The sequence below is a fragment of the Theropithecus gelada genome, chromosome 4, assembly GCF_003255815.1.
Source record: "Theropithecus gelada isolate Dixy chromosome 4, Tgel_1.0, whole genome shotgun sequence".
Lineage (NCBI taxonomy): Eukaryota > Metazoa > Chordata > Mammalia > Primates > Cercopithecidae > Theropithecus > Theropithecus gelada.
The window spans coordinates 161,415,847-161,434,764 of NC_037671.1; the positions used below are offsets into that span (position 1 = coordinate 161,415,847).

The window sequence follows — 18,918 nt, forward strand, 5'->3', positions numbered from 1 at the left end:
CCGGGTGTGGTCACAGGTGCCTGTAGTCCCAGCCACTTGGGAGGCTGAGGCAGGAGAATGGCATGAACCCGGGAGGCGGAGCTTGCAGTGAGCCGAGATCGCGCCACTGCACTCCAGCCTGGGTGACAGAGCGAGACTCCATCTCAGAATAAATAAATAAATATATATATATATTTTATATATGTATATATAATTCTTAGACCTCAACTTGGTCATGCCATAACACAGCTTCATCCAATCCATCGTCTGCTGAATGTGCTTTAAATCAAGGTCAAAGCTTCAGACCAATGTTCCAGGGCACTTGTTTACAAAGCAACTATGGACACCTGTGTGTTTTACCCAAGTTCCTAGGTCATTCTGGAACTAGTGATCCCTTAGGAACCCTGTATATCTGGTCACCAATGAGCTGGTGTCATGCTGAGTTACTAAGAACTCTTCAGGCCTTGTGTTCTAAAAATAAAAATCAACCAAAATTTGGGGACTCATATAACAGACACAATAAAGGACTAAGCAAAAATAATGTTAATGCAACTATGGTGAGATAAAACTCTGGAGGTGGGGAGAGAGGGGGAAGGAGGGTGGTAAAAATGAAGAGAACACTGAGAAACAACTTGAAGCCAAGACAAAGGAAACAAGGCTAATCTGGCAAATGGAAAATCGACATTGCTCTTTATTTGTCTGTTGATTAGTTTGTTATATAACTCTTCCAAAGTAGAGCCAACCCCATTAATAATGTAAAAACTAAATCTTTATTAGGCACACATTACTGTTTGAATAGCACTGTCACTGACGTAAAAGAAAATTAGTTGATAAGGCCAGGCTCGCTGTTCTTCCCCAAGTTACTATGGAAAAATGAACATACTAATGCTAAAAGCAGACCTAATGCTTTTAATTTCCTAGTTATGGATCTTTTTTGGCATTATAACAAAAAAGACATGATTATGCTAATACAGTACAAACACCTAATTTCCTTTCGAAGTTCTCAAAATGACTTCATATCTTCCCTTAAGAACAAGAACACCATTTTCTCCAAAACCAAATGTGATTTCAGGCAAGTACTACCTATCCTACATGGTGCCACAATAGCCGTGATATATGAAATTCAGACAGGGCCTGGGTAAAAATTACAGATTCTACACATTTTCCCTCATTAGCTAAAATGTTTAGCTATATCCAGAAAGAAAAAAAATGACTTTTAGAAATATTTTATAACAAGGGAAATTTAATATAGTCAATGTTCATTTTGAACATGGATAAATATATCAAATACGTAAAGAAATACAAAATGGGGGGGCAGAAAAAATACAAAATTATTCACTAAGGATGTATTATACACCAAGGATATAACACTAAAGGCTTACTAAATTTCAGGACTTTAACATATGTTGTTTTATTCAGTCCTCACAACAAAGCACTCATCCCAAAGAGATTAGTCTAAACCGATTGTAATAACCCCATCCTCTTTGTTAGTGATTTGTGTAGTTTGGGGCTGATGAAATACTAGAAGCATGAGGGCATAAAGAAAGTCTGGAGTGGGTTTTTACAAGCATGTTTTCTCAGTCCTAAGAGAATGATACAGGAAAAGATTGTCTCATTTCCCCTCAACACTGGTGCAGCTAATCTGGATTGATCCTGGAATGGCCATAGCCATCTTGCAACCCTGAGTAGGGCAGCCCAAGGTCAGAGCCACCCATGGCCATAGCAAGAAAAAGGACCTGACTGATGTCTTTCAGTTGCTGGTTCAACCTGCACTTAAGCCAGTCCTACTTCTGAACTTCATGTTTTAGGAGATACACTTTCTTATGATTAAACCCATTGGAGTAAGGTAAGGTGTTCTGCTGCTTGCAATATGCCAAGAGCATTCTAATTCATCTAAGCAAGTGTTAATTTTTTTTTAAGTAAGAAAATAGAATATTCTAAGGGTAATTTGCCCAAGATCACACTGTTTCCAAGTATTGTATCAACATTGATCCCTTGTGAGTCTCCCCTTAGTTCATACTTCTTCAACAAAACTGAAATCTAGACATTTCTGGAAATGTCTATGCCTGGAAACTTCAGGAAGGAGGGCCTAGGATACAGTAAAAACAACACTGGATCTGAAAAAGTAAGATTTGAAATTTTATTAATCACAGAGCAACATGAAATTCACTGGAATTCTTTGACTTTCAATTTCGTCAGTTGCAATATGTGAAGTGGCCAGGTGTGGTGGCTCCCATCTGTAATCCCAGCACTTTGGGAAGCTGGGGCATTAGTATCATTTTGCTCCAGGAATTCGAGACTAGCCTGGGCCACATAGCGAGATCCCATCTCTACAAAAAAATAAAAAAGTAGCCAGGCATGGCAGCATACGCCTGTGGTCTCAGCTACTTGAGAGGCTGAGGTGGGAGGATCACCTGAGCCCAGGAGTTCAGGGCTGCAGCAAGCTGTGATCTGTGCTGGGCAAAAGAGTGAGACCCTATCTCAATTTTTTTTTTTTTAACAGGAAGAAAAATGTCAGCCTTGCCTACTTCACAAGGTTCCTGTAAGCCTCCCTCATTAGTAACATGCATAGAACTTTGTGTGAACTGTAAGAGTTAAGGGCTCAATTATTATTAATATTTCTATCTATCTGAGCAAATACTGCATATAACAAAATTTTCTAAATAAGTCATACTGCATAGGAATTCAGCATAACCATTTGTGGTTTATTTTTAGATTGGCTTAAAAAAGAAAATGTGGAGATAATCTGGCAATGAGAACTTCCGCGGTCCTCTAAGGCATGGTGATTTGTCCCTAACACTTCCTTGGATCATCTCCAGGGGTTAAGTTTGCCACTTCAGAAACTTGGTGACTGTTTTTTAGGATGTAAGTCTCAGCTCTTTAGTCACAAATTCTCACCCTTTGAAAGCTGGCTCTCCTCCCAGCTTCTCACCCTCTCTGCTGTCATCTTGCTCCTTCTCCTGCAGCCCAAGTCATCCTCTAACTAGCATGTGATGGGCACCACTGCTGCCTTTAACTAATTTAAATCTTTATATTGAAAAGCTATGAGAAAAATGTCACAACCTTTTAAATACAAACTGCATTATTTCAGCCAGTCTCAAGAGCTTAGATGAACAAAAATAACTAAGGAAATGACAAGGCAAAACATCAAATGTTAGAGAACTATTTTTTTAACGGTTAAATTAGGATGTATTCATTCAAACCATTCACTCTCTGTCTCACATAAGAGTCAACAATCACTTTGTTCCAACAATATACTGTAATTCAGCACACTTAGAAAAATCTAAACCAGCCAGGCGCGGTGGCTCACGCCTGTAATCCCAGCACTTTGGGAGGCAAGGCAGGTGGATCAGTGGAGTCCAGGAGTTCAGGATCAGCCTGGGCAACATGGGAAAACCTTGTCTCTGCAAAAAATACAAAAATTAGCTGGGCATGGTGGCATGCACCTGTAGTCCCAGCTACTCAGTAGGCTGAGACAGGAGGATTGCTTGAACCCAGGAGCTCAAGGCTGCGGTGAGCCAAGATTGCACCACTGCACTTGAGCCTGGAAGACGGAGCAAGATCCTGTTCTAAAATAATAATAATAATAATAATAATAATAACCTAAATCATTTTTTCCCCTATTTTCTGTTTCACATTCTGAACCCACAACTAAAGCTATCAGAAAATAGATCACATCAGAGGCTCTCTGTAGCACTAAAATGCTGCCATTTAGTACTTGGATCAGATAATATGCCTCCCTCTACTGTGGGTCAGGAACATTTATTAATATTACTAAAAAGAAGAATTGCAGAAAAAGTTCGATGAGCCATTGTAATCACAACTGCTTGGATTCTCTTTCCATTGAGTTGGCGCTCTTATCCTTAAACTTTCCATGGTCAGTGGCTTACTGTTTATTCAAGTCAACAGAAAATGACTCAGTCCATGGAAAGAAGCCCGAGGGACTGACTACCTGCCCTAACACCTCACTCCTTATCCCAGCACCAGCATTTAAGAAATGAAAACCCAGAGGATTATGACTCAAAAGAAAAAAAAAAAAAAAAAAAAAAAAAGGTCAGTGGAAACATCCCTTTGGGATGCATGACTAAGGAGGGGGATAATCCTGGGTACATCTGGCCAGATGCCCAACAACCTCAGCAGCCCTGCTGCCTGTTAGCACCTTGACAGGGCTGTTTTCCTTCTCAGCTCTAACAGAAAGGGAGGTCGGGGACAATGCCAACACAAATAAGAGTATGTCTGCACTACAGTGGAAGCTGGACAAAACACTAAGAAATACCAAAATAGCTTTATAAGCAAGAACATGAAAAGACATCTATTTTAAGATTGGGGAGTGGGGGATCTCTTTTAGTGTTAAATAGGACAAATGGATATAATGACAATAATGGCAGATTATGGATAGGTCCACTACAGTAAAAGTGGCATTCTTACATTACTAAATAAATCAGTTAACTGTCATGTGCAAGATCAACTCCTGAAGACTGTCCCATTAGAAGACTTTGAGCTCATAAACTAGGTATTGATAGAATGTATCTCAAAATAATAAGAGCTATTTATGACAAACCTACAAGCAATATCATACTGAATGGGCAAAAGCTAGAAGCATTCCCTTTGAAAACCGGCACAAGACAAGGATTCCCTCTCTCACCACTCCTGTTCAACATAGTATTGAAAGTTATGGCTAGGGCAATCAGGCAAGAGAAAGAAATAAAGGTTATCCAGATAGGAAGACAGGAAGTCAAATGGTCTCTGTTTGCAGATGACATGATTGTATATTTAGAAAACCCCATCATCTCAGCCCAAAATCTCCTTAAACTGATAAGCAACTTCAGCAAAGTCTCAGGATACAAAATCAATGTGCAAAAATCACAAGCATTCCTATACACCAATAACAAACAGAGAGCCAAATCATGAGTCAACTCCTATTCACAATTGCCACAAAGAGAATAAAATACCTAGGAATACAATTTACCAGGGATGTGAAGGACCTCCTCAAGGAGAACTACAAACCACTGCTCAAGGAAATCAGAGGACACAAACAAATGGAAAAACATTCCATGCTCATGGATAGGAAGGATCCACATCATGAAAATGGCCATACTGCCCAAAGTAATTTATAGATTCAATGCTATCCCCATCAAGCTACCACTGACATTCTTCACAGAATTAGAAAAAACTACTTTAAACTTCATACGGAACCAAAAAAGAGCCCATATATCCAAGACAATCTTAAGCAAAAAGAACAAAGCTGGAGGCATCACGCTACCTGACTTCAAACTATACTACAAGGCTACAGTAACCAAAACAGCATGGTACTGGTACCAAAACAGATATATAGATCAATGGAACAGAACAGAGGCCTCAGAAATACCACCACACATCTACAACCATCTGATCTTTGAGAAACCTGACAAAAACAAGCAATGGGGAAAGAATTGCCTACTTAATAAATGATGTTGGGTAAACTGGCTAGCCATATGCAGAAAGCTGAAACTGGACCCCCTCCTTACACCTTATACAAAAATTAACTCAGGATGGATTAAAGACTTACATGTAAGACCTAAAACCATAAAAACCCTAGAAGAAAACCTAGGCAATACCATGCAGGATATAGTACGGGCAAAGACTTCATGACTAAACCACCAAAAGCAATGACAACAAAAGCCAAAATCGACCAATGGGATCTAATTAAACTAAAGAGCTTCCGCACAGCAAAAGAAACAATCATCAGAGTGAACAGGCAACCTACAGAATGGGAGAAAATTTTTGCTATCTACCCATATGACAAAGGGCTAATATCCAGAATCTACAAGGAACTTAAATTTACAAGAAAAAAAACAACCCCATCAAAAAGTGGGTGAAGGATATGAACAGACACTTTTCAAAAGAAGACATTTATGTGGCCAACAAACATATGAAAAAAAAGCTCATTATCACCGGTAATTAGAGAAATGCAAATCAAAACCAGAATGAGATACCATCACACTCCAGTTAGAATGGCAATCATTAAAAAGTCAAGAAACAACAGATGCTGGAGAAGGTGTGGAGAAATAACGTTTTTACACTGTCAGTGGGAGTGTAAATTAGTTCAACCATTGTGGAAGACAGTGCAGTGATTCCTCAAGGATCTAGAACCAGAAATATCATTTGACCCAGCAATCCCATTACTAAGTATATACCCAAAGGATTATAAATCATTCTACTATAAAGACTCATGCACACACGTGTTTATTGCAGCACTGTTAACAATAGCAAAGACTTGGTAGCAAAGACTTGGACCCAACGCAAATGCCCATCAATGATAGACTGGATAAAGAAAATGTGGCACATATACACCATGGAATAGTATGTAGCCATAAAAAAGGGTGAGTTCATGTCCTTTGCAGGGACACGGATGAAGCTGGAAACCATCATTCTCAGCAAACTAACACAGGAACAGAAAACCAAACACCGCATGTTCTCACTCATAAGTGGATGTTGAACAATAAGAACACATGGACACAGGGAGGGGAACATCACGCAATGGTGCCTGTCGGGGGTGGGGGCTAGGGGAGGCATAGCATTAGGAGAAATACCTAATGTAGATGTTGGGTGGATGGGTGCAGCAAACCACCATGGCATATATATACACCTATGTAACAAACCTGCAAATTCTGGACATGCATCCCAGAACTTAAAGTATAATTTAAAAAAAGAAAGAAAGACAAAAAGAAGTCTAGAAATCTTTGAGCTCTAACAGCATTTTCTGTTCTTACTAGAAAATAAATGGATAGCTTAAAATGAAATCATAAAAATCCTGACATCTTCAATTTGACCTGAAGACCTTGAACACAAAGCTCTTTTGAGAGGCAGTTAATGTTCCTAGGCTAAATGGGAATTATTAAAATAAAAGAGCCAGAATTTGTAAGTACAGAAAATTGAAACAAAAACAAAACCAGAAAAAACTCTGCTCCTTAACTGAACTTTATGCGACCTTGAAAGCTTTCAGTCTTCTAGATTATTTTGTTTTCAAATGGAAAGACACTTCTATTTTATCCTGGTACACAATGCACTCTGACTTCATAGGAGATATTTCCTATCTTAATTCATTAACCTTGAAAACCAGGCCTTTTTGGACTACCTATGCATTTCATTGTCACATACCAAAGCATTTTATGCTGGGCATAATGTTTCTCAAATATCCAACTCTAAATTTCCTACAACTAAGAATTTTCCTAAAGTGTAAACATCAGGGTAATAAAAAGCCTGCAAAATTACACTCCTCTTTTTTAACAGCAGAAAACAACAACAAAAACTTGGTTAAGGCCAAGTACAGTGGCTCATGCCTATAATCCCACCATTCTGGGAGGCTGAGGCAGGAGGATCACTTGAGGTCAGGAGTTCAAGACTAACCTGGCCAAAATAGCAAGACCGCATCTCTGCAAAATATTTAAAAATTAGCCAAGTGTTGTAGCGTACACCTGTAGTCCCAGCTACTCAGGAGACTGAGGCAGGAGGACTGTTTGCGGCCAGGAGTTTGAGACTGCATTGAGTTATGACTGTGTTACTGTACTCCAGCCTAGACAACAGAGCAAGGCACTGTTTCTAAAAAATAAAAATTTAAAAAATAAATTTGGTTAAGATAAACTGTAAAATTCTTAGCAGTGTAATAAAAATTTATAGTACAAATTTAAAAGTCCAAAGCTTCCCTAAAGGATCTTGGAAATTACCATCCCCAAGTGTTTCTCCTTCTTCCCATTACCCTACTTTCAGTTGTTGCTATGGTTTGAATGTTTCTCCCCAAAAACAAGTATTGGAAGCTTAATCCCCAGTGCAACAGTGTTAGGAGATGAAGTCTAATGAAAGGTGAAAGGCCACGTGGGCTCTGACCCCATGAAAAGATTAATACTGTTATATCAAAAGTCAGTTCCGTATAGAAGGAGTGGGCTCCTTTTAAAAGAATGTGTTCAACCCCATTTGCCCGCTGTCTCTTTCCCCGTCTGCCATGAGCTGATGTAACAAGAAGGCCCTTGCCAGATGCTGGCCCCTTGATATTGGACTTTCCAGCCTCCAGGACTACGAGAAGTATATACGTATTCATTGTAAATTACCCAGTCTCTTGTATTCTGTTTTGGCAGCACATAAAATAACTAAGACAGTCCCTCTAAACTGTGAAAATGATCTAAGATTTCTAAAAGCTAAGATTTCTGTTTCAAAACTTAAAAAAAATTAAGGCTACCATACAGGAACTCCTAAACTAAGTTGGCCTCCTTTAATTTTTTTTTAAATCAAGGACTATTTTGGGAATGTGGTAGGAATACTAAGTACAAACGAATAATATAAGCAACGCCCCAATATACTTCCTACTCAGCTTAAGAAATAAAATATTTTTAATATACTTGAAATTGCATGTGAATCACTCCAGGATCTCTTTCTACTTCTTCCTCCCCACTGGTAACCATTATACTGAATTTGGAGGTTATGATGCCCATCCGTGCATCTATACTTATACTAAATCTCTATGACTGTTTTTAAACATTCTATAAATGATACTGTACTCTGTATCCTTCTGCCACTTGCTTACTTTGCTCAACTTTTTTAAAAGTTTTTTTTAATGTTGAAACTTTTATGTAGAGAAACATCTAAGATTTACTGTAAGGTATATAAATCTGGATCTAGGGGAGGCAAGTTCTCAACTTTCCTCAACAATGCCAAAATCTCTTAAGTGCATATAGAAATTTACAGCACAACCAGCAGGCATTAGGACTCACATTTCTCTAACATCCTGGCTAACAACTGATATTGTCAGATTTATAAATTTTGGTTAATCTGAATAGAGAAAAGTGGTATAAAAATAATCTTTTTATATGTTTCAAAAATATGTTTATTGGCCATTTGTGATTCCATTTTTGTGAATAATGTGTTCATATCCTATGCATTTTTTAAATCTCTTTTTCTTAGAGATATTTTGAGGAGTTATTTATATATACTGAATACATATACTATATTGGTTACATGCATTGTTCCCTGTCTGTGATTTCTTTGTTGATGGTATCTTTTATATTTATTCATATATTTATCATTTCTACTGCTATATGCATTTTCCTACAGATCCATTTGGTTTCATTTCCCCTCAGCCTAAAGACTTTAACATTTCTTGTAGTGAAGTTCTGCTGGCAACAAATTATCTCAGTTTTGACTTATCTAGAATTGTCTTTACTTCACTCCCATATTTTAAAGACATTATCACTGGATATAGAATTCTTGGTTGATTGGGTTTCTTTCTTTCAGCACTTTAATGTTATTCCATTATCTTTTGGCTTCCTTCTGATAAGAAGTCAGCACTCACTCTTTCCCCTGATGTATCTTCTTTCTTAGGCTGCATTTATGACATTTTTTTGTATTTCTGTTTTTCACCAATTTTACTATGATGTGCCAAGAGATAATTTTCTTTGATATTTATGCTTCTTGGGTTTTGCTGAGCTTCCTAGATCTGTGAGCTGTTTTCTATTTGTTTGTTTGTTTGAACAGATTTGGATAATATTTGACCATTAATTCTTCAAATATTATCCCTGCAATAGTATATCTCTCCTCTCCTTCTGGGACTCCAGTTAAAAGTATTTAGACCACTCAAGGCTGGGTGCGGTGGCTCACACCTGTAATCCCAGCACTTCAGGAGGCCAAGGCAGGTGGATGACCTGAGGTCAGGAGTTTGACACCGGCCTGGCCAACCTGGGGAAACCCCGACTCTACTAAAAATACAAAAAGTAGCTGGGCATGGTGGGGCATGCCTGTAGTCCCAGCTACTTGGGAGGCTGAGGCACGAGAATCGCTTGAACCCAGGAGGCAGAGGTTGCAGTGAGCTGAGATTGCGCCCCTGAACTCCAGCCTGGGCGACAGAGCAAGTCTCTGTCTCCAAAAAAAAAAAAAAAAAAAAAAGTATTTACACCACTAAATGCCACAGGTCATTGAAACTATTAATGACTTAATATTTTTCTTTCCTCTGCTTCAAATTTAATGATTTCTGATAACCTGTTTCCAAGTTTATTGCTCTTTTATTGTATTGTGTCCTACCTGCTGTTAATCTGATTTGATGACATTTCAACTTCAGATATTGCACTTTTCAGTTCTAGAACTCCCATTTGGTTATTTCCAGTTTCCAAATATCTCCTATAATTCCCCATATTTTCACCCATTTTATTCATCTTTTCAAGTAGATTCTTTGATATATTTATCATTGTTATTTTTATGTCCTTGTCTGGTAATTCTAAACTCTGTTTTATCTATGGGTTTATTTCTATGACTAATTTTTTTCTTAATTATGAATCACACTTTCCTATTTCTTCATCTCTTTAGTAGTTGGGGTTTTTCTTTTTCTTTTTTATTTGTTTTTGTTTTTTAAATAAGACAAGGTCTTATTATATTGTCCAGGCAGGTCTTGAACTCCTGGGCTCAAGCCATCTTCCCACCTCAGCCTCTTGAGTAGCGGGAACAATGGACACATGCCACCACACCCAGGTTCCTTAGTGATTTTTATGGTGTATTAAACATTTTGGATCATACGCTATAGAGAGTTTGGATTTGTTATCCTCCTCTTAAGAGTATTTAGTCTTTCTGTTTGTTTGTTTTGAGACAGTGTCTCACTCTGTCGCCCAGGTTGGAGTGCAGTGGCACGATCTCGGCTCACTGCAACCTCCACCTCCCGGGTTCACACCATTCTCCTGCCTCAGTCTCCCGAGTAGGTGGGACTACAGGCGTCCGCCACCACGCCCGGTTAATTTTTTGTATTTTTAGTAGAGACGGGGTTTCACCGTGTTAGCCAGGATGGTCTCAATCTCCTGACCTCGTGATCTGCCCACCTCGGCCTCCCAAAGTGCTGGGATTACAGGTGTGAGCCACCGTGCCCAGCCAAGAGTATTTAGTTTTTAAATAAAAGGTAAATAAATTATTGGTGGTTCACCTTGTTCACACAAAGCCTTATCCCACTGAATGTCCAGGTCCTCTGGCAACCTCAAACTCACTCTCAGGCCAATAAGACTGTGATTTCCTGCTAGAGTTCTATCTGTCCTGCTCCCTGCAGACCAGGGAATGCCCCAAGGGAAAAGCCATTCAAATGTGGAGTTTATCCTATGTGGTGCCCGTCAGCCAAGGATGAAAACCTCTCCAGTTTCTGGCCACTTTTAGTCACTCTTCAGTGCTTTCCAACTTTTTCCAACATTTATAATTGTTATCAACAGGAAGATCAGCACAATAGAATCTACTCTGCTGTTTCCAAAAGCTATTACTTTGATAAGCAGAAGCCAATTTTCATGCAGACCATTTTCCCAATCTTATCTCTTATGGTACATGGCGTTTTTAAGCCTTGTTTAAGAAATCTTTGCCCCAGCCAGGGCAACATGGTGAAACTCTCTCTCTACCAAAAATACAAAAAATTAGCCAGGAGTGGTGGCACACACCTGTGGTCCCAGCTACTCAGGAGGCTGAGGTGGCAAGATCACTTGAGCCCAGGAGGCGAAGGTGGCAGTGGACCGAGACTGCACCACTACACTACAGCCTGAGTGATGGAGCAAGACTTTGTCTCAAAAAAAAAGAAAGAAATCTTTGCTTATCCAAAAGTCATATATAATTTGTACACTTTATTCTAAAAATATTTTTCTAAAATATTTTCTCATATTTTGGTCTTTAATTCACTTAGATTTCATTTTTTGTGCATGGCTTAAAATGGGGATAAAACTTTATTTTATTTTTCCAAGCAAATAAAGAAATTTTCCCAGTACCATTACTACAGAGTCCATCCTTTCCTTTACAGCTCATGAAGCTGATTCTGTCATAAATCTGGACTCAAGTATATCTCAGTCTATTCCAGGCTGTCTCTTCTATTCCAGTGCTTTGTTTGTCTATGCCTATAGCCACACTGCAATATCTTAATCATTACAGCTTTATAATGAGTCTTGTTAACTGGTGGAGCAAGTCCTTCCACCTTGTCCTTTTCCAGAATTGCTTTGCCTATTCTCAGTCCTTTATTCTTCCAAATAAATTTTGGAATTGGTTTTTCAAATCACATGAAAACCTCTGCTAGGGGGAATTCAAATCTTTAAAATATCAACCCTTCTCATCTAGAAAGTCGGTATATTTTTCCTTTCATTCAGGTCTTTTAAAATGTCTTTATATAAATTTTTCTACAAAATTATATTTTATTATTTACATTAATTATTTAAAATATCTTTTTAAAATTATATTTCCTAAATTATCTTTTCATCTAATTTATCCTAATTTACTCTACCATGTTACATGAATTTTATCAAATTATTTACTAAAGTTATAAACTCTAAGATTGGCCAGGGATGGTGGCTCACACCTGTAATCCCAGGAGGCAGAGGCAGGTGGATCACCGGAAGTCAGGAATTCAAGGCCAGCCTGGCCAACAGGGTAAAACCCGTCTCTAATAAAAATACAAAAATTAGCCAGGCATGGTGGCGGGCACCTGTAATCCCAGTTACTCGAGAAGCTTAGGCAGGCGAATTGCTTGAACTTGGGAGGCAGAGGTTGCAGTGAGCTGAGATCACGCCATTGCACTCCAGCCTGGGCAACAGAACAAGACTCCATCTCAAAAATAAAATAAAATAAAATCTAAGGTTTAGTTCATAATACACAATCTTATGGACTATAATAACAGTTTAACACTCTCATTTGCAAATACTTTTTTATGCTATGGATTTACCAAGTAAGTAGCTCATTTATATACTATATACTTACCAAGAAGCTCCATGGTCTCTGCTTTCCGTGTCTGTGAAATTAGAGTCCAAAAACATATCTTTGTAGATTCGACCAACTAGGCAATACATATCTGAAGCAACTTGTCCTTCACTTTGCACCATGGGAATCATAATATCAAGAGCTTTTGCTCTGTCTCCAGGGAGATTTCTCCTAAGGTAGAAAACATTGTTGTTTCAGTATACATTACAGAAGCAATACAGGTCAATTCTTTTTAAAAAGCTCTATTTAACATGTTGATTCACATTAGAGAAATTTGCCAGGATAGAAACAATTAGATTTTGAGAGTCCTCTGTAAACCTCTGTCCTAGGCCTAATTTTTTGATTTATCCTATTGTATGTCTACTGGGTCTAATAAGGATTTCTTTTGAGTTTCTGTGTTGATAACGGTGATGGATTTGTACTTACTCATCCACAATCCTTCCGATTTCCCTGCAGCCTATATGCAGGTTCGAGTTGGTGAAATGAGATTAGAGCTGTAGTCTGTGGTTTTGAATAGGGCAGAGTAAGTTAATCCAAGTAGGGACAAAACCCTGACCTTAGGTTTCAATGGCTTTTGCTCCAAAACTTAGCAAACTCATTCACAGACGATACCAAAAATCAAATCAAACCCAACAACTGCTTGATTTCTACATGTGACTAACTGATTATCTAAGGAAGTTGCTTTATGTAGCATGTTTTAAAACAGTATGTGTAGACAGTTCACAAAACCAGATAAAAACTACATAGAGTTATCATTTCTTGGACCTTGAAAATATTATGCTAAGTGAAAGAGGTCAGTCACAAGGGATCACATACTGTACGATTCCACTGATACGAAATGTCCAGAATAGGCAAATCTGTAAAGACTGGAAGTAGATTCGTGGTTGCCTAGAGTTGGGGATTTGGGAGGGAAATGGAAGGGGGGCTGCTAATGGGTACAGGGTTTCCTTTTGGAGTGATGAAAATGTTTTAAAATTTATTGCTTTAATGAAATGCATTTCTTTTTTGTTTGTTTGGAGACAGAGTCTTGCTCTGTTGCCCAGGCTGGAAGGCAGTGGCATGATCTTGGCTCACTGCAACTTCTGCCTCTCAGGTTCAAGTGATTCTCCTGCCTCAGCCTCCTGAGTAGCCGGAACTACAGGCACACGCCGCCACGCCTGGCTAATTTTTTTGTATTTTAGTAGAGACGGGGTTTCACCGTGTTACCCAGGCTGGTCTCGAACTCCTGAGCTCAGGCAATCAGACCACCTTGGCCTCTCAAAGTGCTAGGATTGCAGGTGTGAGCCACCATGCCCAGCCTATGAAATATATTTCAATAAAGCTATTATAAAAAATGTATCATTTCTGTTCTCAATTACTACTCTAAATCTTCTGTCCATGAAATTCCTTTTTATCCTTTGTACTAAATATCTAACACTATGTTCACCTAGACATAACCATCCTTATTCTAGTGAAAACTTTTGTGTGAATGACCATCTGGTGATGAGTGTATTTGCTTAAAGATAACATCATATTCATGTAACTTTTACAATTCTAAAAAATATGAATAGCAAATACAAACTTTGACAGGGCAGAAAACTGTAAGAATTTAAATATATCAACAGTGTGAGACTTTTTTTACTGAAAAATAAATCAGAAAAAAATAAGAATGTGTGCTTCCTATATTTCACAGGGTTGAAGCAGACATGCTAATATTACATTTTAATAGGGACTTCCTGCAATGCTGCAGTAAACACATTCCCTGTAAAGAAATGCAGGTTACACAATAATATGTTAACGCATTCTGGAAGGGAACTTTTTCTTCTTACCTATTCAGTGCAAATGCATAATGAAACTTCACATGGTGATGGGAGGCCAAATCAAAGGTTGGCAGTTTTTCTAAAGTCTCCACCAGCTTCACAATAGAATCATAGTCCTTTCAAACAAGATGAGAATAGCACAGAATTAAACCATTAGGAGAAAATTCTGACAATAACATGTCTTTTGACAACCAGGTATCTCAATTCAAGAAACGCATTAAAAAGACATTAGAATCCAGAGAACACTTTGAAGAACCTAGAATAAATAGTTTTTGTTTTCCTTCTAAAAGGTTTAGATCATATATATATATAAACATTAGAAACATAGTTACCATGTTGAACAAAAACTAAAAAAGCAAAAGAAACAAAAACACCAAGCATGATAATGCTCTGCTGTCTAAATATGGGTGGTTTATTTCTCCATAGAGCCAGATTCCTGGTATGCAGTGTTCTAGCAATTTCAGGGAAATAAAAATGTCAAGGACATGAGGCAATTTGTTGAACTTCTGTTACAAGTAGCAACACAGTTCCATGTCACATGAGTAAGCACTCCAGCCACAGGATCCTATGTGCCACAGCCCTCCATGGATATGAGTCTGTCTCAACCACATGAAGCCTTTACACAGACCTGAAAGGCTAGGAATGGAAAAAAGGAACCAGATGTCACTTAAATTTTACTATTAAAACCTAAGAGCAAATCCCTAACTTGGAGAGGATTTTATTCTACTTACCCTATTTTTAAAATTTTAAGACATGTCAATAAAAATGATATAGCCTGTTAGTGTGTTTTACATTACATATTTTTTAAAGTTATTTCTATAAGTAATCAATTACATATTTTTTTCCTTCAGGCAAGTTAGATTCAGCACTATCAATTTCAAGCAATACAATTTCAAGGGATAAAAAGTATGTCCAGAAAGCTCTAAAAATGTCTGCTATTTGCCAAAACAAAGCTTTCACTGACAGGTGTGCCTGAGGCGAACAGTAGAATAGACTGTGTCCACAGGTTCGCTGTGCCAGCAGATTTTTCCTTTTGTTCTTTTGGAGGAAAAAGTCAGGACTTTACACAAGTCTTTCACAATCACTGATGGTTAACTCACATGAGTCTTTTTCATCCATCATAAAATTATAGGATGGAAAGCTTAAGAGAGTCAATAAAAAATTACGTGTAGTAACATGAACTGCTTACCAGCAAACTGAAATTTGAGGTTAATACTCCCTTATCCCTCCAACATGCTACATGACAAAGATTTCACTTTAAACATCTTCTCACCTGGATATCTCTGTAGGAAAGTAACAGATTTATGACAATATCTGCTGTCAAGACTTCGATATTATCTACTCGCTGCCGAATTCTTGCCAACTCAGCTGCCAATTCTTTACCAGTGTATAAATTACGAGCTTTCCTGATATCATTGAGTATAGATTCCCGGAAATACTGGCTGGTAAAAACACACACATTTCAAAGAGTTTGACATTAGAAATGATTTCTATTGAAAGCAATAATTTTAATAAAGAAATGAATGATATTTGCAGCAATAGCTATAAAGCATTTGTAGCTTTCAATTCATTCAGATGCCTTTAGTAAATATCTTACATATCTGGCATTATTAAGAAATTTAGCAGCCAATGTATTTCTTTTAATACTCTGCCTTCAGAAAGAATTAAAGGTAAAGGTACTCCATATTAATAAATTTTCCTGCAAAAAACCACTTAAAATGCCAAAACTTTGTTTTCCATTTTACTGTTTCCAGTATAAATTGTTCTAAATAAATTAGATGTACCTATGATTTTTTGTTTGTTTGTTTTTTGTCTTTGTTTGTGAGACAGAGACTCACTCTGTTGCCCAGGCCAGAGTATACTGGCATGATCCTGGCTCACTGCAACCTCCATCTCCTGGGTTCCAGCAATTATCTTGCCTCAGCCTCATGAGTAGCTGGGATTACAGGTGTGTATCACCATGCCAGGTTAATTTTTGTATTTTTGGTAGAGACAGGGTTTTGGCATGTTGGCCAGGCTGGTCTCGAACTCCTGATTTCAAGTGATCTGCCTACCTCGGCCTCCCAAAATGCTGGGATTACAGGCGTGAGCCACTGCACCAGCCATGATGTATGATTTGAACATAATACAACCTTAACTTTCTGACTCAGCCTATCATTTATTAACATAAATAATTGTTCTTCACTGAAAGAACAATTAGAGTTAAGAGTTAATTAAAGTTAAAATGTTCTTGCCCTTACGCTAAAAGTCCTTGGACATTTATCCTGGTAATGTTTCTGTACTTGCTTTGTATATATTTTTAGTTCTACCATCACTATAAAGCTGTTAGTAGACTTTTTAATTTTTTGCTGATTTCAACTTGTCCTGTTGTTGTTCTGTGAATAAAATGTATTATGTGGCATCTATTTTATCTACTTGGAGGATAATAAACATTTTCCCCCTGGTTCTTAGATGTATACTAATATCTCAAGAGCACCTGATATCATGCACAAATAAAGAAGTAGAATAACACTTCATTATCATCAACAAATGGCATTATTAAACTTTACCTAGAACTTGCTTGTGCCACCTTCAAAAGTTGAATAAAACGATCCACAAGAGGTAAGCAGATGGGTCCAAGAAGCAGCTCGAAGTTCGGTTGCATGAGCTCTGTCAACCCCTTCATGAAGCTGCTGTCACAGCAGTAGACCTTGTTATGTGGCGTTATCATATAAGGAACAAAGGTGTAGTTCCCAGTGCACATCTGTGGAGAGAGGAGGCACCGGGAAGTGGGGAGCTGGCCTGGAGACACAGCACAGATGGTCCCATGTCTTACTCAGTTTCAATAATTCCAAATGCAAAGGGAAATAGAAAAGCCTCATTACTTATTTACGACCTATGACAATGAAAATTTCCCCAATTCCTTTCATTGCTCACTTCAAATAATTAGGACTTACAGATGATACCAAAAAAAGAGTGGAACAGTTTCTATCCATCAATTAAATATTGATTCACCATTTTCAAGGCCAGGGCACTACGTTACTGCTGTTGGAAAACGTAGTTTAAAGCATGGCCTTCAGCCTTCAGGGAACTTATAATTTAGTCACAGGGCGCAGCATACATATATGAAAATGCTACAAGCTCACATTTGAAGGGCTTCCTACACGTAAGGTGATGCTGCAAGTAGGTCCTGCTCAAATCCACTCCCTGGGAGGCTGCTCTCTCTCTCTGTCTCCCCACTACTAAAACGACAGGCCCAGAAGTTATCCCTGATGCTTCCATTCCCTTTCCCTTCCATATCCTATCGAAGTCCTATCTGTCCTGACTTCAAAATATAATGTCATATTTGTCCATTTCCCTCCATCTTCTCGGCCAGCACTTTAGTCCATACACCAATGGACCTGGCCCAACCCACTGTCATCAGCTTTAACTGGTCCCCCTGCTTCCACTCTTGTTCTCTAATTCACTCTCTACTCAGCCATCAGAGTGATCATTCAACACCCTCCCTCAGATCACTTACCGCAGCTGCTTAAAGCCCCATCTCTTGCTCTTGGGAGGAAGAAGAAACTGCAATGCAATGTACAAGGGCCTGACTATGCAGATCCTGCCCCTCTCTAACTTCAGCCCTGCCACTCTCCCCTCGCCCACTACAACCTGGGCTCACTGACCTTCTCTTGGTTCCTGGATGATGCCCAAGTGAGGATAAACTGGTGCAAACAAAAGCAGAGTGGGGATGAAAGTGGAAAGTAAGTTGGATACCCTGAGTAAGCAAATATGACTACAGCTTGGAGCTCAGGGAAGGGAACTAAATGCAAAGTTAAGGATGTTAGACTGTACATTCTGGGAAATGGAGAATCATAGAAGGATCCACAGAGGGAAAGAAAACACAATCAGCTGAGTGCGATGGCTCACGCCGTAATCCCAACACTTTGGGAAGCCAAGACGGGCAGATTGCTTGAAGCTAGGAGTTCAAGATCAGCCTGGCCAATATGGTGAAACCCCATCTCTACTAAAAATACAAAAATCAGCCAGGTGTGGTGGTGCACACCTGTAATCCCAGCTACTCAGGAGGCTGAGGTGAGAGAATCGCTTGCAGTGAGCTGAGATTGCACCATTGCACTCCAGGCTTGGTGACAGAGCGAGACTGTCAAGAAGAACAAACAAATGAACAAACGAAAGAAGGAGAGAGAGAGAGAGACAGAGAGAGAGAGAAAAGAGGGAGGGAGGAGGGAGAGATGGAGAACTGTGCATTTTCACAATGCACTATCAAAATGCACAAATCAAATGCACGAATCAAAATACACAATCACAACTGCATTTTGGCAGCCTGGGCAGGTAACAAGATGCACTAAAGGAAAGAGAAACAGGTTTGAAGAGATGAGGCAGGAAGCTGCACAGCATGACCAGGTCGGCAGAGGTGGCGATAGAG

The 18,918-nt window shown here is 38.7% G+C and overlaps 1 protein-coding gene across 1 annotated transcript in view; it reads right to left on the reverse strand.

Moving 5' to 3' along the window:
• Positions 1–18,918, reverse strand: part of MAP3K5 (mitogen-activated protein kinase kinase kinase 5) — a 242,832-nt gene that overhangs the window by 125,072 nt on the left and 98,842 nt on the right. The window contains exons 4-7 of the mRNA XM_025383838.1: positions 17,060–17,253; positions 15,784–15,952; positions 14,520–14,626; positions 12,712–12,882 (exon numbers count right to left, since the gene is read on the reverse strand). Of these exons, the coding sequence (XP_025239623.1) occupies positions 12,712–12,882; positions 14,520–14,626; positions 15,784–15,952; positions 17,060–17,253 (641 nt within the window). The remainder of the gene's footprint in view (positions 1–12,711; positions 12,883–14,519; positions 14,627–15,783; positions 15,953–17,059; positions 17,254–18,918) is intronic.